Source organism: Convolutriloba macropyga, unplaced genomic scaffold, assembly GCF_964194025.1.
Source record: "Convolutriloba macropyga unplaced genomic scaffold, txConMacr16.3 SCAFFOLD_1017, whole genome shotgun sequence".
In the NCBI taxonomy this organism is placed as follows: Eukaryota; Metazoa; Xenacoelomorpha; order Acoela; family Convolutidae; genus Convolutriloba; species Convolutriloba macropyga.
Genome location: NW_027451562.1, coordinates 40,001 through 64,596, shown reverse-complemented (window position 1 = coordinate 64,596; position 24,596 = coordinate 40,001). Strand labels below are relative to the sequence as shown.

The following is a 24,596-nucleotide window of genomic DNA, read 5'->3' as shown; positions in this document are numbered from 1 at the left end:
AAAATATTTGTAGTAAACGGGAATTGGCGCAGTGGAATGAGAAGTTCATAATTCACCGCGATTCACCGCATTCATCGCAAAAAGATGTAAGAAATGCGCGGTGAAAATTTTTTTTCACCGCATTTAACCGCATTTCTTACGGAAATTCACCGCCAAACCTGGACCCTGGAATAGGAAAAATCTCATTTCATGTCACTTCGGGGCCAAAATCTAGAGAATGTTCGAAATTAAGTTAAATTGCGTTGACATTAAAAATTAATCTGTGCTAGGCTCCAAACACTTTTTGAAAGTTTTCAGAAATTGCAATAAAAGTTAAAAATGTTTTAAATGTTACAGGAAATCTATAGCAAGACATGGCCAAATTATTTAACAGAATGCCTGCTAAAAATCAGGGCGAAATTACGACGGAATCTTTGATCGCCAACCCTGTCGAAATGCCAGCATTGGGCAATCACGTTGAGCTGGGTGATCTGTTCGATGCGAGTGCTGGCATGTTCTTCGGAGGTTTGAGTCCCTGGAACACGAACGAGATTCAAAACACCGAAAAAGAGAATCCAGACATTCAGCTGAAGTTTGTCAACAGCGCAAGTGAGCTCCGGAAAAGCTCAAATAATGAGATTGATGGTGGTGTTGAGGGCTCATTTTGTGTTAAGGCAAAAGGCGGTTTCAAGTTAGCGCTTGACAAAATGGAGTCTTCGGAATCAAATATGGCGTGCGTGGCACTGATGTACACGAAACAAAACAGAATGCGACGGGCAATTCTCTGACAAATAAGTCAAGAATTTATAGGAATCAACTCAGCAAGCTTTTTTCTTTCTGTTCTATAAATCTGATTTTTTATATAGACTTAGATAAAGACTTGCTCAGCACTGATTCACTGCAAAGTGTGATGCAGAATATATGGACATTAAGAGGCGAAATTCTGAACAAAGTTCTGATCAGTGAGCAAAGCCTGAAAAGATTGCCTGATCAGTGTGAAGTCTAAAAAACTTCGGCCTGTTAGACAGTCTGCGAATTGCCCTACTTAAAGATACCGATGGAGGTGATTCGTAAACCAACTCATATGGAGTTCTTGTCAAGGTTTTCGAACATTACGCATTTTGTTGCCGAGGTGACCGAGGGAGCGGCAGCAAGCATTTTGTTTATGAAATCTTGTGAAAGTGCTGAAGCTGCTTCGAAGATTAGTGGCGAGTTGAAAGGGAATTTGCAGCTGGGTGTCTTTGGAGCTTCGGCGCATCTTAAAGGGGGTATGTATTTGGGCCTCTGTAACACAGAAAATAGTTGATCCTCGAAACCTTAAGTTTAGATTTACATCACTCTAGGGAAGTCACTGTGAAAATCTGGAATTAATCGAGCACTGCGCGGTCCGAGATGTACGGCAGGAGAGAACTTTAGGAGTGACGATAGAAGAAACACGTAACCTTGTTTGCAATATGTAGTTTGGGTGTTTCAAAATCTGGCTCTGTATATAGTAAATTCTGGCACTCTTGAATCTGGCACTGTACATATCTGATATTTTGAAACTTCCATGTCTCAAAATATAACTCTTTAAAACTTATATACACTCTAAAAAATGTCTAGGTAATTTTACCTGCAACGTTTGCAGGTAAGCAAAATTGCAGGTAACATTACCTGCAAAATTACCTGCAAAAAATTGATGCGTGCAATACGTTACCTAGAATTTACCTGCAAACTCAAACAACAAAATTATTTTAGGTATGTAGATATAAGTGAAAAAAACATCTAAAAAAAATCTTATTGAAGTTTAGATAATATTCCTCAATGGAAGATTAGAAGGAAACAAAGTCAGTCCGAGCAGAAAACTAAAAAAATTCAGCAAAAACTAATATGCCCTATATCATCTATAATCCTTGCTGTCGGTAACTGGTTTTTGGCGTGCTCCTCTTGAATTTTCTTTTTTACGCAGTATATGTTACGTGAATCTGATTAAAAGACTGAGAGAAAATAATGATTAACTGAGAACAATTAGGGGTTCGAAGATTTAATCCTAATTTTGAAGTGACTCTAGCAGAGTCACCTACTCTTGCTTAAAACACGCACTACACTCTAAAAAAATTGCAGGTAAATTGATTATAAAATGCAGGCAAATTTACCTAGAATTGCAGGTAGTTTAGATTGCTTGCAGGTAGTTTCTAGGTAAGTTGCATTAAAGAACAATTTACTTGCAAATTCGAGGTAAAATTACCTGCATTTTATAATCAATTTTCCTGCAATTTTTTTAAAGTGTAGTGCGTGTTTCAAGCAAGAGTAGGTGACTCTGCTAAAGTCACTTCAAAATTCTGATTAACTCTTCGAACCCCTAATTGTTCTCAGTTAATCATTATTTTCTCTCAGTCACTTAATCAGATTCACGTAACATATACTGCGCCACGCTTGTTGTTGTAGGTCTTTGTGGATCGTTTCAGTTGGCTGCCCCTCTTTAGTTGGTCATATTAATTGCAACCCCCAACAGAACTACAATATTTTTTACAAAAAAAATATTTTGCAATGGAGCGATCTCTTTAACTTGAGTGCATATCCTACTAAAAGGTGAAAAGGGAAAATGTTTTTTTTTCAAAGAAGTTGCTCGGGTCATTAACAGTTAATTGCGAGGAGGCTTCTTTTGTCAGCCAAATTTTGGATATTCTTCTTTTGTGTTCCCTGAGCTTCGTGGGTGCATGTTAATTGCAGCCCCGAGCGCACCTCTCTATTCTTTTTCCAACGATTTACTTTTTAAAAACATGTGCTCAACGACTGAGGTGTGCATAACGTACAGAGGTTGAGGGTGCAAATTGAAAGATCCCGATTTTCTGATCTCACTAATATGTAATTGAAAGCTTATGCTCAAATATATGTTGAGAACTTTAAAAACTTTAAATTTTAAATAACAAAAGACCTTCGTAATCAATTTGAGATTTCAGTATCTCAATCTATTGCAATAAAGTTTCAGAATAAAACAAAATTAGAGGTGTCAAACTAAAATGAAAATCATAGAATACCCATTGAGATTCTAACGCATAGTAATTGAAAACTACTGCTAATTATCATAATCAACAATCAACGGGTCAATTTAAGAAAACTTGTTCCCATAGCGTACTCCTGTTTCCCTTCTACCTTGTCCTTCCGCGAACAATGTAAATTTCTCTTCCCGGTAAACTACCTTCCTGCGCACCACCTACCTAATCCCCGATAAAAAAATACCCCCCTACCTATCACTGCCTCCCCCTCCCCCACTCAGCCTAACAACAACTCCACTGCCCCCCTTTTTCAACACGAGTCCCATATATCCACAACACTATCCTAAAAATGGTGGCTGCATTTTTAAAATACTCTTTACAGGTTTAATAGGCAATTAATTGTTTTCTTATTTTCTCTTGACATTTCCGATTTAGCTCAGGTTTGCTTAAAGTTAAAATATCCAGAATCTGCAAGCCGTTTTCGGTTTACCATCGTCAATGTGTTTTGAGCTGAAGCAAATTTATTCCTGATTTGAACAATGAGCTCTGACTTCAAGAACATTGACTTCTGTTTTAGAGGATCGACTTCTGTTTTTACTAAGCAATAGATTTAGCAGTTGCTTATTTACCAACGTACACAACTGGTGATGAGAAACTGCTGATAATATTCAAAATAGACAGGCATTTTTTTTTACAAATTTTGATCCCATAACTGTACATCTTCCGTAGCCAAACTACACTCATCCCCCCACCTACCTAATTTCTCACCCGGACCTGTGTGTCATAGCATTCCAGTAATGAATCATAGAATTTCCATTATGAATTTTTTCATGGCCAGAGTTCTGATCATGGCACTTTATAGACATTTCATGGTAAATTCATAGTAAAATTCTGAACTTACTCTGAACATAATGGAATTCAATTCTGTATTTATCATGGACATAATGAACTTTTGCCTGTTTTTCAATTGAACAGCATGAAAAATGACGAAAAACCACGGCCGTAATTTCGAAAAAAAACTCGTAGGCAATTCAAAAAATTAATTAATCATCATGTGGTTATTGAAAACAGACTTTAAACATATGCTTATTCTCAACTGTATTTCTAGAAGTTTAATGTTAGTTAATGAAGTACGGTTAATTCTCTGTGTGTATTCCCATTCTCTGTGTGTATTCCCATTCTCTGTGTGTATTCCCATTCTCTGTTTGTATTCCCATTCTCTGTTTGTATTCCCATTCTCTGTTTGTATTCCCATTCTCTGTGTATTCCCATTCTCTGTGTGTATTCTCATTCGCAATTCAACTTCGCAATTCGTCACCTTGCTTCTGACCATACTCATCCATTTCCTCAAGTCATCTTCCCCCTCCACACAACAGATTCGAAACGCGACACGAGAAGGTGAAGGTGTCCGAGTGTTCATCACCATCGTTCCATCATACAACAGAGTTTGCGCTCTGTCGTTCATTTAGACTCTCTGTATTAATAAAGGAACATTCGCAGGTCGATCTGGGAAAGAGGCCCGGACGAGTTGGGCCTCTGTTGTATGATGGAACGATGGTGATGGACACTCGGACACCTTCACCTTCTCGTGTTAAACTTCGAAACGCTTAAGTGGGAAGGGATCGTGTGTTCTGGAAAAAGGAAAATTCATAAATGGTCATAATCCGGGGGGATGGTACACGGAACGCGGAGCGAACGGAACGCGGAACGAACGGAACGCGGAGGAACGAACGGAACGCGGAGGAACGAACGGAACGAATGGAACGCGGAGGAACGAACGGAACGCGGAGGAACGAACGGAACGAATGGAACGCGGAACCCCCCCCCGTAATGCGAGTTCGACTTCGACACTTCGTCCATTACTGGGTGGGGGGCTTACTTCTTCCAGTGCAAATTTAGGCACTAAAGAATAAATTCCCCCCCCCCCCGAGGGGGGGTGGTATCGGTGTATCAAGAGGATGTTATACTGTTCCCAATACGTTATGCTGTTCCCAATACTGTTCCCAATACGGAACATATTGAAATAATAGCATTTTCATGCTCAACCAAATTTTTTGAGTTTCATTCGAAAATTTCATTTTTTTCTGAAAACTCTATGAACATTATGAAAGACTCAAATCATCATGTTCATCCTACTTTCAGAAAAAAAATGCTTTCTGAATTTATACTGAACATACTGGGCTAACAAAGTACCCTTAGGTTACTCTGATTCAGTACTGAATCGTCGATATACTATTGGAATATACTGATTCAGTAATGAAAGTCTATGACACTCGGGTCCGGGCACCTAGTTAGCCACACTTATTTATGCCTCCCTCAATCCTGCTTATCTCCACCTACCTTTGTCTCTACATACCAAATCTGTGAACCTACATACCGGTCCTTGAGTCCCCCATATCATATGCCCTTATCCCACATCAACTCGCCTACTCACCTACTCACAATCTTCAACTAAACATTGTGTCTAATTTTTTAGGAAAATGATTTCTATAGTTTACACGGCTCTAATATTTGGTTTTTGATTTTAAATTTTCTCATTTAGGTAAGGTTAGTTAATAGTAAATAAAGCACGAGTCGCTTCTTTGCGTCGAATTCTCTAGACGTTGCCATTATTTTATCGGTGATGCATTTTACTACCTGGTTGAGTTTGGTTAGGCATTTGAAATAGAGGCGAAAAAGTCACCACGACTTACTTACCTAACTCAAATAAAATACTGAACGTTCAGTGACTTAATCTAAGTTATGGACACAAATTCAGTTACCCGTAATGTGGAAAGGACAATTTTGGAACATTTTTCCATTCTGGCTAGTATCTTTTTTTTAAGTGTTGTGATTCAAACGCCTTCACAATTCCTAACCTCTGCGCCCTCCAACTGACAGGATATACCCTAAAACTACCCCCAATCATAGGATTGTCACATAATTCTAACCCCCGAAATGGCTCCCAAACCGCACATTTGAGATTTACTTATTGCATATGTTGATTTTTAATCCCCTTTCATCAATAAAGAATTTTTTTTCTGTTTTCATTTACTTTGGTCTAATTTTGTTCGTTATGTAAAAATACAAAAAGTCTACATTGAAGGGACTTGTTAGCTTGAGTTTCTGGGTTAATTTAGTACGACGCCAGAGCTGTGATTTCAGGAGTGATCTCGCTAGGTTTTTTAATTCAGCTTCGTTTTCATGGCTTGATCATTGACTTCTAACTTTTCAAACACTGATGGTTTTTTTGAACGCCAGTTTAAAAAAATAAAGTGTACTCTGCTCGTTTCTAGAGTTCATGGACCATTAGCCTCTGATAACAGTCTTCGTGAAAGAGTATTCAGTTTGAGAAGTTTTGACTCTTTAACAGTCGCTTCAGCTCCCAATCAGATACTGGTTTCTACTCAAACCCTAACTAAACCTACCTACACCTAACACCGCATATCTTCTCCTTCGCTTTAAATCAACTACCCATAACCAATATCTCGATTCTGCCGAGGAGACAGAATGGATTGTCGTCAAAGACAACTATTGGTGCTAAACATCCCCAGCAAAGGCCAAACATGGTAGTGTGACAGGGGCATTTTTTTCTCTTTTACCTAATATGCACTACTTGACAGAATTAAATGCCCAAAATGCTAATTTACGATATAATCTGCTACTCTTTGACGATCAAGTTTACTAACAACCCATTTTTAAAAATTCTGCATGTATCGACAGAAACTGGACAGAAATATCTCTCCACTAAATTGAAGAGAGTTAGCAGAATCACTTACGATAGAAAACCAGAGAGTATTTAGGATCTTTTTTCTACGAAATTGTAAGTTCGATTCCACTTGATCATGCATTCATCAACAAGCGCAAGTTTTGCATAGCAAATTGATCATTTTTTGATCAGATTTAGTAGATTTCACGAGGGACTGAAATAACATTTTCTTTAGAAAAAAAACTGACAGATTTGTTCTATCAACTTACTTGTCGATTCAAATAAATGTCAACACAAAACTGATATAAGAAGTACTCCACAAGTGCAAAAAGGAAATTTGAACGTCTAATTTGGGGCGTTTAATTGAAGCGTCTCAACATTAATCGGTATAACTTGACAAAAGATAAAGTTAGAAGACCTTCACTAAAAATTTTCATTAGAAATCTGTTTTCATGTAGTCGACAGGAGCGAGCTCCAATACGTTTGTTTGATGTCACCAAGATATTTTGGAAGCTTGCTGGGACAAAGTTTCACAATCCGTGGCCTCAATTCCACCAAAAATAGAAGAAACCTACTACAAGACCATTTGAAAAAATTATCGTTGCATTAAAAGCAACTTTGATAACCACAAAAAAATGGTCAAATAAAATGCTGCCTAGCAGATGTTTTGATCGAGTAGCCGTCGTTGATTTTCGAAAATTGAGATATTATATAATCAACACCCAAAAACGTGTAGCAGTTTTCACCTTGATTTTGATTGCTTTCTGTGCTTCAACCAGCAAACAGCTTCAAAAAGAAAAAAAACACTAATTGTTTAATGCAACACCTTTATCTATTATAAATTATGTTTATAAGTTCTGAAAAATACAAATTACAAAAATTGTGTTGAATTCCAACTTCTGACTTAGGTTCTGATTTGCGACTTGCTAAGTTAGAATTTATAATATCAAAAATCCGCAAAAAAACTTAACAACAATTTCAAGTAAAAGTTAGTGCAATCTTTCACAGTTTCAACTGGGAAAATCAAAAACGTGAAATCACCACGAGGATTCCGGGCCAGAAAAAGATTCTTCAGTCAAAAAACCTCGAAAAAGATCTCGAACAGAAAAAGAGGGTGAAAAAAGATTTTTCCGAAATCGGCGGGTTTTTTTGTTGGACAAAAAGACATGAAGAGGGGCGGGAAAGGGTTCAAACATGAGAAAAAGCATCTTAGCTTATTTTACTCATAATCTCATAAAAATCATTTAACCCGAAATAAAATGTTTGCAACAAGACTATTTTAAGAAAAAGCATTTGTCTGCTCAAGTTAAAAAATATTAATGGTCATATAGTATACAAAATTCATAGTCTACAACAACGATTTTGGCTGAAGAGTTGTGTATTTTCCACTTCAGATAGCTTTTGAAATTGCATAAAAAATAAAATATTTTCCGGACATAAAAACTATTGTTGACTAAATAAAAAAAACCTTCCTTTCACAATCACTAAAGGCCCTGTTCAATATTCAGTCTAGCCTACAGAAAAAAACTTGGAATAAAATTTCAGTATCAACGTGTCTGATATTTAATGCAAATTTTTCAATATAAACATACTTGAGAAACCAATTATGCAATTATGATATCAATATAAAAATTTGATAAATTCTGGAAATTTTGAATAATAACTACATTTGACAATTACATTTTGCATTATTGTATCTAATTACATATCTCTACTTTGACAAAAAGCTGTGCACAAACGTACTCTTTCTTATACCTGAATTCATCTTCTGAATCATAAATTGGGAATGTAGAGCAGACTTACCAATGATTTTTTTAACTGTTTCATTTTACAGCCTTTTTCTTTGTAAGTGATTTTAATTCAATGCCAGTAGACACGCTTAAAGTTCCGTGGTGCTAATTTTTACAACAAATGTTTTTGGGTATGAATGTATATTAAACGAGAACGCGTTTTATTTGTTAGTAATCAGAATTACTGATGTGTGGTCGAAGATTCACTGAGAAAGTTCTTCTAAGTTTTTTTTGAAAAAGTGTTTTTTTCTTAAAAAACGAACAATATCGTACATCTATGGCCATTTTATTAACTGGATTGAAATCTAATTTTCTGACTTAATAATTGTTCTTTAAACAACTGTTTAAATTTGTTTGTTAGGAAAGTTTTGTAAACTGACAATTTAAAATACAGCAAAAAACGATATATTTGTTCAACTTGGCTTAACAAAGCATATTTGATCCTTTTAGGAATGGAATCAGAAGATTTATTTGATCGCAAACAAACCGGCAAATTTTTCGCTTGACCGTGTTTTATGCAAGAATCTTTTTTTCGATGCTAGCAAACTTTGATTTTAGAGTTTAATTTTTGAGTTAAAAATTGAGACTTCTTGATGCAGAGCTTAGGACTCTCTCTTAGTTCGACAATTGGTTAAATGCTCACAAATGTTCACAGCTCGATGACTCCGTGAAAAAAAAATGAAATTGAAAAATAAAATTTTAATTTTAATTATACATTTGACGCTGGAAGTGCTTTCTAATTATGCGCAAACAGCCGTTTACAATGAATATAAGGATCATGCAAAATTGACTGACCAAAAAACCCATTTGACTATATCGTTCCTCCCCCACTAAAGTGGGTCGGAACCTTAAACACTGAAATTGATCTGGCAAAGTTTTTGTGGCACAATACCAAAAACGTTTCTTGACCATTTGTCGTTTTGCAACGCCACTTTTTCGTTTAGCTGTGACTATATTTAGCCAAACAGATAATATTGCTAAACAATTTGGAGAAAAACGAATGTTTTTCTTTAAAATGAATCATTAGAAACTCGATTGTGGTATAGATGGAAAATTCATATATTTCATTTGCGGCACTAATTTCATTAAAATTTTTTAATCCTAATTTAGTTTTCTTTTTAGTTCAGTTTCATAGTTTTTTTTCATTCATTTCCATTTAAAGATCAAATCTTGATTGTTCATACTTTATTCAATTTGTTTACATAAACTTGTGATCCAATGTCTATACACGTTTTCTGTTCCTGCAGTCTACCACCAATTCCCTTTTAGTTAAGTAGGTCGTAATTATTGATTTAATCTGAATCTCATTCGCTCTCATTGTAATACAGTTTTCGGTTGAATCTCTTTCATCAAATTTAGCTCACCAAATACGCTCGAAATAAGAAAGTTCACAAAACTGATATTCGCTAAGCGAATCACTGGTCAAAAGTGTAAACTCACATTCGCGGAGCAAATAGCACTAAAAATTTGTCAACGAAATAAAATAATTCGCCAAACTAAATCAAAAGGAATTTCGCGTCGCCAATAAGTTCATAGAATGACACATGTAAATCCAGAATTTCGCCTAGCAAATTAACTAGGGAAGGGCAACTTCAGACCTACCGATACGATGGGAGAAACGGATAAATCACGTCAAGTTGACCATTATCGCAAGAGAAAATATAACATTAGACACCCTGCTCCAAACAAATTCGAACAATGTTAGGCTGCTACCCGAACCAAAATAGGAAGCTGCGACTGAGGATGCAACCGAACACACAGAGCGAGAACGACAAATTAGAAATAGTCAACTAAAACTTCAATGGGAACAAAAGTGCCAGAAAATAACTGAGTGGGTTATTTTCTGTGGTGAACGACAATGGACATTATGCGATCAAAAATGTGTCTCCCTATTCTACTTGAGCATCGGAATCGAGCATCGTCGTCTCTTAACACAGAAATTTCCACACGACAACATTTACGATCTATCAACCTTGAAATTTTGGGAAATGCTGGAAATTGCCTTCATTCGCCCTCGCAATATCACCTTCGATCGTTATGTCTCAAGTAAACAGAAGAAGAGAGAAACAGTGGAGCAACTCCATAGTGTTCGCAAAGAACTTAATGGGAATTGTGAATAATTTTAAAAATCGTGAAGAGGCAATCATGCAGGACATATTCATCACCAATATGCTTGCTGACGATATACAGCGCAAACTACTGAGCGATACAGTTGAACCCGAAAGAGCTATTAGCATTGCTATTAATATGGAGATGGGCCACCAGAATCAGCAAAGAATTTCACCAACAACAGTAAAGTAAATGTGATGCAACAATTCACCCGATTTCGTTGCGCGAGTGCTCGATAGCAACCACAAAACAGAACTCATTTTCCACCTCGAATCAAATGGTCTTTGTAGAAATTGTGGACAAGATTGGACATTGACACACCATCAGGTTTGCCCTACCTTGGGTAAGAAATGTAGCCACTGTGGCCTTCTCAATCATTTTGCTAAGGTATGTCGGAAAAAAAACGAAACAACTTCAAACATACACAACAAAATAAACGCATCAATAATGCTGAGAACCCCGAGAACACAGACCAGTCTTGTAATCAAAATGTGAATTGAATATAATTACAATGAGCAATATAATTCTGAATATGATTCGTCGGATGAAAATTATATCGCAATGATAGAACAAATTAATCCTACCCCAATCGCTTCGCAAAACATAACTATAACAATTGGCAACACAGATTGTAATCTGTTACTTGCAGAGCAAATAATGTATAATTGCATTCAAGCCCAATGCTCAGAGAAAAAGCCGCTCGAACTTAAATCTTTCTCGAACGATATTGTGGAAAATTTAGGAACAACAAAAACTCCCGTAAAATTTAATGATTGCCAAATTCCAAAAGCAAGATTAAGAGTAGTTGCAGACGGTTTTCTACCCATCTTAGGACGGGATTCATTTGTCTTGGAATAACAATAACACCAAAACCTTGTCACAAAACTGAAATTAATGCAATCAAAACACCTTGCGTACTAAAACAGTCAAGATTAAAAAAAATTCCCGGTTTACTGACACGAATTGGCCAATCTAAACACCACACGGTAAACTCAAAATTTCATAAAAACTATCGTATAATTCATCGAAAGGGTAGACAAGTATAAATTCATCTTCAACCAAAAGTGAAAGTTGAAGTTGAAAAAATGCTAAATCGGGGACATATTGAAAAGTTATCCAACAGTTCTGATCAGTTGTAATTACAGTTAAGAAAAATCACTCAATCAAAATAGCTCTGGATTCAAAATTCTAATTAAATCCATTCAGAAGAACAAATACCAAATGCCAAACATAGAATCACTGGTTCAAACTGTTTGGCAAACATTGTCAAACGCACCGCAGAAGACAGCATATTTTACAGCCTTTGATTTGCAATACGAATACGGTCAACCCAAATTGCACTCTGATACGGCTCGCCATTGTAATTTCAATTTGGTAAGCGGTGATATGACAACCATTTACCGCTTCAAAATCAGGCTTTTATGTGTTGACTCATATGCCGGCCAAATTTCAGAAAGCTTTAGATTGTACATTAGCCCACCTAAATGACACGTTCTGGTTCCTTGACGCAATATTAAAAGTGAGTAGAGGTTGAATTGAAGACCATTTAGACCTTGTGAAAAAACGTATCATTAAACTCGACGAAGAAAATCTTCGAATTATTTTAGCAAAATGTCATTTCGCAAACGATCAAATTAAATGGCTCGGATATCGTATCATACAGCTCGGATATCGTATCGTAACTCCATTGTCAAATAAAACCGCTGCAATTCAACAACTCACTTCTCCAATGAACTTAAAAAAGCTGAGATCATTTATGGGCACTGTTCATCATTTAAAAAAATTTATACCTAATCTCTCTCGACTTTGTTACCTTCTCCACCGTTATTAAGGAAGAATACAAAAATTGTTCCTGACTGATGAGCATGAACAAGATTTTAGACTCAATAAAGAGAAAATTGCAGAAGCAACAGAAAAAAAACATTTTGACCCAGATCTAGAAGCATGAATTGGAAAAAGAAGTCTTGGTTGCGCACTTGAACAGCGAACTCAGGATGGTTGGCACATAGTAGCATTTGCCTCGCGTTTCTTGAATTCCGTTGAAGAACGTTACAGTATGAAGGAACTCGAACTATTGGGGGTAGCATGGTCAATAAAGCATTTTAGATTTTATCTGAAGGGTAAACCATTTTCTGTCATAACGGAACATAGAGCATTATTATCTATAACGCGACAAAATAGAGCAAAAAAAATCATACACCAGTCGTCTCACTCGATGGGTTGATCGTCTACAATATTTTGATTTTTCAACCGATCATCTTCCTGGTACAAAAATGTGACTAGTGGACCTTTTCTCACGTCAACCACAACGAAAAGCTGTGAATATATCGACTTGAGACAAGCAAATTATAAATGCTAAATTAGTCGCTATTAAACGCAGCGCAAAACGCTTTTTATTAAATACGAAAAATTATACGAATTTCGTGAAGCAAAAAGGGCTAAAAAAATTCGACGCAAATAATTCAAATACCACTGACAAATTAAGCAGCAAATTTGCACTGGCATGTCGTCAACTTTCGGAGATTATCAATAGTGACAATTTTATTAGCAAATTAAAACCACATTGTTGTAATTCTTCTACCTACATTCCAAACTCTTTTTTTGCCTTAACTGCCCTACAAAACAGTCAAATAAACATTGTTAAGTTTGAAACGCATCGCCCATTCCTTTCACTCTGTGTTAATGATGTCAGCAGCCGACGAAGAAACACTGTCTCAAACAAAGCAAGCTACACCATTTTGCGGACAAAGCCGGCCCTGCACAGCAACGCCCGCCCCAGGTACACCTTCAAAACCAGGGAAAGACACTACAAACGTCACCAATACGCCCTCTAGTTACAATCTCTACGCGGACACATTCAATTTTAAGTTAACAAAAATCTGCTCAAGCACACTAATGCCAGCCTCAACTCCAAAAATGCCATCCTAAAAAAGGTCAGGGACTGCATCAACATAAGAAATGAGGATCGTTGTCGCCAGATATGTCGATACATTTACAGTCACTGAAGGGAAATCCACGTAAAAAACGGCTCTGTTTGTGCGGACGATAGAATTGCCTTCCCCAACTCCATAAAGGACGCTTATGTCGAAGCCGTCCGCGCTAAACATCCTGGGAGTTGAGGTATGACAAACATGGCTGTGCACGCATGATGGCCGTTCATGCACAGGGACCTACTATCAATGACGGTCAAGTGTAACCCCCCCGTTCAAATTGTTAAAAACTTAAAATCTATCCCACCTTCTAGTAAATGGGCACCATAAAAATTATGCAGAGTCCCAAACAAATAAATTCAAATAGATTGTGGTGAATCAATTTATAATAAAAAAATCAAGATTTTTTGCATGTATAGATCGTTCCTCTAAATATCCAAAAGCGGACGTTTTTGATAGATCGAATGCACAGAAGTTGTCTTGCAGATCATGAATTATCACAGGTTTCATTTGTTTTGCTCAATTTGAAATTGATTGTTCTCAAAATAGAAACTTATTTTTGAACGTTGCGTCTTTTGTTTGTTAACGCGTGTTACCGACTCTCATTATGGAGAAGTCTCCTATCTTATATAATCAAGTACAGGTTGAGCTGTTTAGTTCAGGTTTTTCTAAATCTATTTTTTTCTTTATTAAGTGTTTTCAACAGAGACGAGGAGTATGGGTTGTAAGTAATGTTTGGTCGAGTTTCAGCTTTATAAAAGGAATTAGAAATCTGACATCTGCAATCACCATCTTTAATAACTCCACAAAAAGATCAATTGGTTTTTGCTTCCTATTCAAATCTTCTGGAAATAAAATTTTGCCAGTTCACCGAAAATTTAATTCAATGATTATACAAAACGCTTCAATTATTTTTAGTTTATCGACAATTTTCACTTGCTAATTGTTCTATTTTGCAAGCACTTGAAATAATTAAATGTTTTTAATGGAGGCAAAGCTAAATCAAAGCTAGTTTTAAACTCTTCTTGTATTCAAATAATTAATAACTTTTGGATTAGATTGGGGCACGAATTTCTTCAATTTTTTTCTTAATTCTGTTTTTTATGTTGAGTACTACCTGGGCCCTCAATTGAATTGAATAAGTCCTTCACTATATTGAAGAACACTTTTTGTTAAACTGTATAAAGGTAAAAATTAAAGTTTAAGGTATAAATTAAGGTATAAATTAATTGGTAAAAATTTAAAGTTTATCATACCTTCTATCAAATGGGCCCCACTAAAAATATGCAAAGTACCAAATGAAAAAATTCAAATAAATTTCGGTGGACCAAATAAAAATTCGGCACTAAGGCTGAAAAACGAACTGACCTGAAATGCTATGAGGAAAGACGCCCAAAACTTCCAACGGGGAAGACTACAGAAGAACTTATAACCCGACACGCAAAAGACGCTAAAATTGAAGGAGGGAACAAGATAAAACACTGTCATATCAATGACGATACTAGCTGTTTGTTATCGATATATTCTAGCGTATCAAAGCATATTTCCCACAATATGCTTTTTAGGCAAAGTATAAAGCCCACAAAGCATAAGAAAAAGATCGTACCCGCTCCGTAAATGCAACCAATTCAATTGACGTCGGAATTCATGCCACTGTTGACACTTCTTCAAACAACACCGGTAATTGTGGAGCCAGCACGACGTTCAAAACGCAAAGCAGCTGCCAGAGCAATATCAATAGCACAATCATCACAAAAGCGAAAGGACTTCGCATTCAATCACAAAACCCGATGAGTCAACGGCATCAACTCAAACATGCCCTCCAACATTGAAAGCAAGTAGAGCACTATCAAGACAGAAACGGCGTCAAATGCTGAAAGAACAGCAAACCAAGTATAAGTCAATAAATTTAACAATCCAAATCACTGCCAAACAAAATCAAGAAACGCAGTCATCATGTTTTCGAGTGGGAACTTGTTCAACAGACCAACCGTACACTACACAATGCTTCTTTTCACCAAACTGCGAAGCGTCAGAGTCCAGTATGACCGTTTGAGAGGCGGAATGTGCATCAGACTCTGATACAGATTGACTCCCAAAACTCATTGAAAAACATTAATCTATTTCTATATTAACCAGTACATATGTTATTAATTTTTTGTTGTAGACAAAACTTTGTCTTTTTTTATTCTGCTGAGTGTTTTCAACAGAGACGTTTAGTTGAAAACACTCAACAGAATAGTTCAGGTGTTGAGCTGTTTAGTTCAGGTTTTGTCTAAATCTATTTTTTTCTTTATTAAGTGTTTTCAACAGAGACGAGGAGTAAGTAATGGGTTGTAAGTAATGTTTGGTCGAGTTTCAGCTTTATAAAAGGAATTAGAAATCTGACATCTGCAATCACCATCTTTAATAACTCCACAAAAAGATCAATTGGTTTTTGCTTCCTATTCAAATCTTCTGGAAATAAAATTTTGCCAGTTCACCGAAAATTTAATTCAATGATTATACAAAACGCTTCAATTATTTTTAGTTTATCGACATTTTTCACTTGCTAATTGTTCTATTTTGCAAGCACTTGAGATAATTAAATGTTTTTAATGGAGGCAAAGCTAAATCAAAGCTAGTTTTAACCTCTTCTTGTATTCCAATAATTAATAACTTTTGGATTAGATTGGGGCAGGAATTTCTTCAATTTTTTTTCTTAATTCTGTTTTTTATGTTGAGTACTACCTGGGCCCTCAATTGAATTGAATAAGTCCTTCACTATATTGAAGAACACTTTTTGTTAAACTGTATAAAGGTAGTTTTAGACAAGAATGATTTCGAACGAAAATCCTTTTACTTATAGATCCTTCTTAAAACAATTCTCAGTCAGACGAATGCATATTATGTCTTCAGCGAAAAACTCAAAAAGCATAGGGCTTTGACACTGTATTTTGGTAAGCTCTAATTGACTTCTTTTGTTTTGCCTTCAGTTAAAAATCTTTTCGCAGCCTGATGACTTCCATTTTTTAATCAAAAATTTATTTGATCGCTTTAAGAGTTAATTGTGAGCTTATCAACCTGTGGACTTTGAACAATTTTGTTCAAAAAAATGACAATGATGTTTTGACTTTGGCCAACATTTTTATACTTGTTTTGTCCAGAAGTAGCTTTGTCTCCAAATACAGGATGAATTGTATTCAAAGCGAAATACAAGTTACTTTTCCAACTATCTTTAATTTTTACTATTATTTTTGCATTCTTTCAATGAAATCTCATTGAAAATTTATAATTTTCTGCATATTTGCCTATATCTGAGGTTGATATTTGTTACTTTTATCAAAGCGTCGCGAAAATCACACACCTAATTGGCAGTGAAAGAATGTATTAAAAATTATTTTTAATGGTTTTAGTAAAAAAAATTATAGTTTTAACGGCTGCGAAACGTTTCTCTAGCAAAACTGAATTTTTTTGAATTGAATTGAATTTTTTTGCTCTTTCTGACCCTAATTGTTGTTCTTTCTGTTATTTTATGGCCTGTTCATGACAGTCGAAGAGATTGTTTGTTACTATGAACGATTGAATTGATCTGTTTAGGATTTCAGTGTATAGCTAACTGTTTTAAGGACTCTCAAAACAAAACATTGTTCAACTTTCGAATTTTTGTTCTCATTGTTGTCAACGAGCACTCTGGTCTCCTCATTGACAGGCTTCCTTGATTGTCTCTTATTGCAATCATCATTTTGCCGTTGCTTATTTTTGATTGATGTCTTAAGGTCTGAAAGAATTGTTTTCAAATTTGTTTTGCCATACATTCACAGTTAATGGAAGTACCTCCACGTAAAGAATGGCTGTGTTTGTGCGGACGATAGAATTGCCATCCCCAACTCCATCAAGGACGCTTTTGTCGAAGCCGTCAGTGCTAAACATCCTGGGAGTTGAGGTATGACAAACATGGCTGTGCACGCATGATGGCCGTTTATGCACAGGGACCTACTATCAATGACGGTCAAGTGTAACCCCTGCTTTAAAATTGGTAAAAATTTAAAGTTTATCATACCTGCTATCAAATGGGCCCCATTAAAAATATGCAAAGTACCAAATGAAGAAATTCATATAAATTTCGGTGGACCAAATAAAAATTCGGCACTAAGGCTGAAAAACGAACTGACCTGAAATGCTATGAGGAAAGACGCCCAAAACTTCCAACGGGGAAGACTACAGAAGAACTTATAACCCGACACGCAAAAGACGCAAAAAATTGAAGGAGGGAACAAGATGAAACACTGTCAAATCAATGACGATACCAGCTGTTTGTTATCGATATATTCTGGCGTATCAAAGCATATTTCCCACAATATGCTTTTTAGGCAAAGTATAAAGCCCACAAAGCATAAGAAAATGATCGTACCCGCTCCGTAAATGCAACCAATTCAATTGACGTCGGAATTCATTCCACTGTTGACACTTCCTCAAACAACACCGGTGATTGTGGAGCCAGCACGACGTTCAAAACGCAAAGCAGCTGCCAGAGCAATATCAATCACACAATCATCACAAAAGCGAATAGACTTCGCCTTCAATCACAAAACCCGATGAGTCAATGGCATCAACTCAAACATGCCCTCCAACATTGAAAGCAAGTAGAGCACTATCAAGACAGAAACGGCGTCAAATGCTGAAAGAACAGCAAACCAAGTATAAGTCAATAATTTTAACAATCCAAATTACTGCCAAACAAAATCAAGAAACGCAGTCATCATATTTTCGAGTGGGAACTTGTTCAACAGACCAACCGTACACTACACAATGCTTCGTTTCACCAAACTACGAAGCGCCAGAGTCCAGTATGACCGTTTGAGAGGCGGAATGTGCATCAGACTCTGATACAGATTGACTCCCAAAACTCATTGAAAAACATTAATGTATTACTTTATTAACCAGTACATATGTTATTAATTTTCTGTTGTAGACAAAATTTTGTCTTTTTTTATTCTGCTGAGGGGAAAATGTGGTACAGATCGAAACCTCATATATGTCATTTGCGGCGCTAACTTCCCTTAAATTATTTAATCCTAATTTAGTTTTCTTTTTAGTTCAGTTCCATAGTTTTTTTCATTCATTTTCATTTGAAGATCAAATCTTGATTGTTCATACTTTATTCAATTTGTTTACATAAACTTGTGATCCAATGTCTATACAAGTTTTCTGTTCCTGCAGTCTACCACCAATTCCTTTTTAGTTAAGTTGTTCGTAATTATTGATTTAATCTGAATCTCATTCGCTCTCATTGTAATACAGTTTTCGGTTGAATCTCTTTATCCAATTTAGCTCAGCAAATACGTTCGAAATAAGAGAGCTCATAAAATTGATATTCCCTAAGCGAATCACTGGTCAAAAGTGTAAACTCAGATTCGCGGAGCAAATACCACTAAAATTTTGTCAACGAATTAAAATAATTCGACAAACAAAATTAAGAGCGATTTTGCGTCGCGAAGGCGTTCATAGATTGAAACACGTAAATCTGGAATTTTGCCCAGCAAATCAATTAACTTATACGGAACACGATTTCTTTATGACATCCATAACGCAACTATAAAAAGATCACCTAATTCTCCGTACTGCTTTAGGAACAACGAATATTTTAACGAGGAAAGGAATAAGTTTTTAAATCGAAATATATTTTCACCCATTGTAGTTGTAACAAGACACAGAATTCAACGCATTTTCGTCACGAAGACGAAACGAACAGTGCAAAATAAAAAGCAAACCAACTGCAGAATCAAACAAATATCTGCAAAAACCTCACATACAATTGCGACAGTTAACAGCAACAAACTATTTAGAATTGATATGTGGTCATTCAGTGCTTTTTGACTTAAGTTGATGTTATGATTTTTTAGCCCCCGAAAAACTCTAAAATGTGTGTTGCAGAAACGAAGAGCAATGACTTCTCGAAATACCAGGGAACCGTGGTCCACGCTAGTGGTTTGATAGAGGACTCAGTCACCACTATTGAAGCAGCCTTGGATGTAATAGAGAAGTTGCCGGAGAAGTTGAAAAAATTCAACACTACAATTACAGTGAAGCTGCTGCCAATTTCATTCTTGCAAGCATAAATCTGCCAACATCGAAATCATAATTAACTTTTTTATATTCGTTATGGGGATTAATTGGGAATATGTGATAGCAAATTTTCAAGGTCGTATCAAATGTTTTGCTATCTTTAACACAATCACCTGCAAAATCTCTTGTACAAAAGTTTTTAGGATTTTGTAGCCGGATTAACTAAGCCAAAAACATGTTTACTTTATAAACCAAATTTTAAAATGAATGTGGCAAAGCTGTGGAGAGTTTGGTGATATTTTAGAATAATATCTGGTAGCTTGACATACCTACAGTAAAATTTGATTAATAAAAAGTTGTTAAATGATTTTTTTATTTTAGCAAATTACAAATAGGAACTTAAGCCAGAAATAAGAATATTGCACAAAATTTGTATAAATTTTAAACTTTCGTATTATTAATAAAGATGGTGCACTAAAAGATGCAGATGTTTAGATTCGAGTGATCCTCATTAATTTTTGCAAACTGAGATATTATAAAAACAATACACAAAGACTTATAGAGCAGTTTCTGTCTTAAATTTGAATGCTGTTAGTGCTTACACCATCAGATTGATGAAGCTGTTGAAAAAAATAACAAAAATCCACGCTGCTTTTTGAATGCACCTTCTTCATCCAAAACACGGAAGTTTAAAAATCATACAAAATTTGTGCATCATTCCTATTTCTGACTTAACTTCCTATTTGTGATTTGCTAAGATGAAGAAAATCATGTCAAAAATCCTATTAATAAATTTAGTGAAAATTTCAGGTGGTTGTAAGTATATACAAGCTCTCACTCTTTACACTGGTAAAATCGAAAAAGTAAGAATCCTATGCAATGTTTAGCCAAAAATAACAGGAAAAATGTGGATTTATTAGGATCTTCAACAACAACATAGGAAAAAAGAGCGTTTTTTGAGGAAAGACTTGAGACATTAGTGGGTTTCCTAGTAAGAGAAAAGACATGAAGAGCGACATTTTCTCGCGTACCTATGGTCTCATATAAATTCATTCCAGTCAAAAACAAAAAGTGTCCGAAAGTCTTGACTTGAGAAAAAGCACACTACTACTCGTGGTTGAAAAAGTAAATGTTCGCCTAACAAAAATTTCTGTGGTCAGATGATATGCAAATCTCACAGCCTAAAACATTTTGAATTACCCGATCACGCTTTTGGTTGAAGGCTTGCATCTGTCTTCAACTCAGATCATTTTGATTACATAAATTGAAGAAAGCACTTTGACGAACATAAAAACTATAATTGACTAAATAAAACGTTCATTGCACAATTACTCTAGTTCTCGTTCATTATTCAGTCGAAAGAAACTAGAGAAAGAATTAAAGTTTGGTGTCTGAGTCTCTCATTTGAAATACAAGATTTCCCATTTAAATTTCTGAACTTTCATGCAAATATTAAACCACATATTTTTTAATGTAAAAAAATATTCTAACAAAATGCTCTAACACAATTTTTGAAAACGTTTTTTCAGCAGACAAATATTTTAACATTGTAAGCAATTTTTGGTCGGGTGGGATTTTAACTTTTGATCAATTCAATTTTCCTTTAAACCGTAATTTCGGATGTTTATTTTTAATTATGAAGAAATCGCTCTCTAGGTAAACTTTTAAAATAAACATAGCAGAAAGAGTACATTTGATTCACCTTAGCCCAAAAAAACATTTATTTCTTTTTACGGAATTCTGCCAAGAACTTTGAGAATGATGCCAGAAGTTTTTTAATTGATCTCAGACAAAATTGCAAAACATTTGCTTGACCATGTGAAGCAAAATGTTTGCGGCTTGAGCTATTCAATTTCTCGAGTCAAACTTTTGCGCTTGACTCCTTGACTTAGTGCCACTAATTTGTTTTCTTTCAGAATTTAAGACGCTTAATTCGACTCAGTTTACTACTAATTGTGAATTTAAAGGGTTACATGACAATATACCCAATGCCAATATACCCAATGCCATTATACCAATACACTTTGCTATTTTCTTTCAATAATCCGACTACAAATTAGCCTTTTCCTACAGGTATGTCTTAACGTACTCAAGCGGATAATTTAATCCCACGCCCGGTTGTGATAGTTTCATATCATGTCCCACTGCCGCTGAGGCATGACCACGGCCATTGAGTATGTTAATTCATATTTCTCATAATGACTGCTAATTTGTAGTCGGATTATTGAACAAAAGTATCATAATGAATTGGGTATAATGGTATTGAGCATAATGGCATTGGGTATATTGTCCTGACACCAATTTAGAGTACTTCAATATTGGTTTCCTTCTTCGGTCTAAATTTTAAAAAGCGGTCTAAAGGTCTAAATAAAGCTGTATTGACTTTTTAACAGATTATTACCCATCTCAGATAAAGCAGGCTACAATTAGGGTACGTCTTTAGTTATGCATAATTACTTTTTGAAGATAATTTCCGCTGCTTCAATTTAATTCTCTCTCTCCATTTGTAAATGATTGATAAAGACTAATACGTTTTGTTTCTGTTTTGATCTAATCGCTGTGTACGTAATGATATCTGAAACTGTATAATTTTTGAAAAACAAAAATTAATTAAGGAACTGATGAATTGAAACATATATGAAATTAACAATTATTCTCATTTCATGAACAGTTGGCTATTCAGGCCAAATTTTAAGTAGAAGATTTTTTCAACTGATGACCTCAGTTTGAACAAAATTTCAGATTTCTCTGGTCATTGACCCGGTTTACCTCAAATGGCTTTGCTTTTATCTAGTCAGAGGAGTAAAATTGAGCCAATTGTTCGACATGCTCTGGGAAACAGAAGTGTACAGTTAGGGGACCTATACGACGCGACAACCGGTCAAATTGTCGGCACAGATTACGATTGCGCTCAACTATGTCAACAAAATGAAAGACACGTTGCTGTTCCAGATATAACTCTATCATTCTCAAGTTCTTTCGCTGAGTTGAGAGAAACAAACGAACTTGAGCTAGAAGGAGCGGTCAATATTGATTTTGGAATTGTGACAGCTAGTGGCAGTGCTCAGTATCTGTCCACGAGTGAAATTCAAAGAAAGGAAGCAAGGATCGACTTCACAGTAATCAGACGAAACAGAATTCGATCAATTCCTATGGAAGTTCTAACCGCTTTGAAGCCGAGATTGGTGAGATCAAATGTTACACATTTTGTATGCGAAATTACGGAGGGTTCGGCTGTAAATATCTCATTTCGTCAGTCTTGCTATAAAAAAGAGACGACTACCGAAGCTAAAGCCCGACTGCAGGCAAAAATTTTTGGTTTTTTTAAAGTTGAAAAGAAATTGCAATGGACAGAAAAGAGAGTTGAACAGAATTCTGAAGTTCGAACAATTACAAGCGTACCTTATGGCTTATGGCTGAGGATTTCCTCTATTGAAGATATGCAACGATACTGTCAAACATTGCCAAGAGATCTATTGTATTACAACGAACCTTTAACGGTCAAGTTTTTGCCTATTCAAATTCTGTGCCCAGATGTGATAGCATACTATCGCCCAGTTGAACATAGTGTGCTACGACGCCTAGAGAAAGAGCTGTTCAGGGCTATCGACAGTGGGGCAGATGTTGACCAGTTCAAGAATGATGTAAAGGAGACGATTACAAAACTTAGAGATGACAGAAATGATCTGAACAAGTTGTCAGCTGATGTGAACAGATCAATAGATAAGCAGTCTGCTGTTACAAATGGGTTTCTACAAAAAGAAAAGGAGAAAGAGAGGGAAAAAGAAAAGGAAAAACAAAAGGAAAAAGAAAGGGAAAAAGAAAAGGAAAAGGAAAAAGAAGCAGCAAAACTAAGAGATAAAGAAGAATTTGAAAGAGTCTGCAATAAAATAACAGTGCAGGGATTGTGGGAAATAAATAGCCCTATATACTTGACATGGAATATTCCGTCCAGCTACATAACCAATTCGTGTCAAATGGACATATGGTGGCAGCTGAAGAACCTTAGCGGTCACGAGACGCCATTTGACACCTGGTGGGAGAAATTGAAAGTACCATTAAGTACAGGCTCTGTTATTCTCGACATGTACAAGGGTACGTCGTTAAGAATGCAACAATCAAGATGGGTTTGGTGTAGCTGCTACTGTGAATATGATAATTGGTCCACTGGGTTCCATGGACGTAGAAAAATTCAAGACTTGTAATGAACTGCTGTCATCAACTATGGCGAAATGAATTCATCACCAAGGAGAGTCTTAAGCAACTTGATTGTTTTCCTCGGCTGAGAAACTTCAATCTTTCATTGCGCTAATTTGCAACCTTATCAGATAAATACTCCTCAGAATCATCAAAACAGCTCAATTCCAATTTCAACCAAAACGAATTAAAGATACCCCCATCGCTCACACTAACCTGCATTGCAGAATGTTTTAATTTTTTTATATATCATATCCGCCATATTTGTTCCCAATAAATAATACTGAGGTATAATTTAGAGCAAAAAAATTACAAAACTAAGTATAATTTTTCATCACACAGTCAAAGAACCGTGGAATCAATCTGCCTCAATCAAATTTTTCCAACCAAAATGGAGGAAATATGCTAGGCCGTCATTTTCTTCTGCAGAGTTATTTTCCATTCATGTTTAGGTAACGTAAACAAACAAACAACATCTCCTATTTAGTTCTAATTTTTGCAATAAAGCACAAATTTTTATGCTCCGTTCAATGCTCAACTTTCAGGTCGTTTTGTTGTAATAGTGTAGTCTATTGTCATATTCCGCAACTAACCACATGAAAACTAAACTTGATCGACAGTTATTTAACTCAAAAAATTGCATGAAATAAGCAGATTTGACTTTTAATCTTCATAATTTAACACATTCGATTTCAATACACAATTTAGAGAATAGAACCATCTTTGATTTTGATACCTCAGATTATTTTACCAGAAGTCTATAATGCTCAAAACCAGCTCTATATGATAAATCTTGAGCACATGAGTTAACCAAAACCTAGATCAATTGACTAGAAGAGTATCAAACAGAACAAATGAAAGAATATTATAAACATAA

General features: G+C 35.7%; 1 protein-coding gene across 3 annotated transcripts; it reads left to right on the top strand.

The window, feature by feature from the left end:
* Positions 1-320: 320 nt before the first annotated feature.
* Positions 321-22,181, top strand: LOC142356793 (uncharacterized). Of its 3 annotated transcripts, none has more exons than XR_012761488.1 (4): positions 321-755; positions 1,031-1,247; positions 19,391-19,658; positions 21,916-22,181. XR_012761488.1 is itself a non-coding variant. In XM_075408588.1 (3 exons), the coding sequence occupies exons 1-3, from the start codon at positions 354-356 to the stop codon at positions 19,573-19,575; spliced, it is 804 nt and encodes a 267-aa protein (XP_075264703.1). In that variant the 5' UTR covers positions 321-353; the 3' UTR covers positions 19,576-19,790. The 3 variants fall into 3 exon arrangements, 1 of the variants encoding a protein (XP_075264703.1); XR_012761487.1 differs by lacking the exon at positions 21,916-22,181 and adding an exon at positions 21,347-21,532; XM_075408588.1 differs by lacking the exon at positions 21,916-22,181 and having other exon boundaries at positions 19,391-19,790.
* The last annotated feature ends 2,415 nt before the right edge of the window (positions 22,182-24,596 follow it).

What these genes read in the sequence shown, in the direction of transcription:
- LOC142356793 (XM_075408588.1), top strand. Translation starts at nt 354, where the DNA reads ATGGCCAAATTATTTAACAGAATGCCTGCTAAAAATCAGGGCGAAATT. An exon ending in AACAAAACAGAATGCGACGG is followed by an intron (nt 756 to 1,030) that starts GCAATTCTCTGA and finishes CCCTACTTAAAG; the next exon opens with ATACCGATGGAGGTGATTCG. An exon ending in TTCGGCGCATCTTAAAGGGG is followed by an intron (nt 1,248 to 19,390) that starts GTATGTATTTGG and finishes TGTGTGTTGCAG; the next exon opens with AAACGAAGAGCAATGACTTC.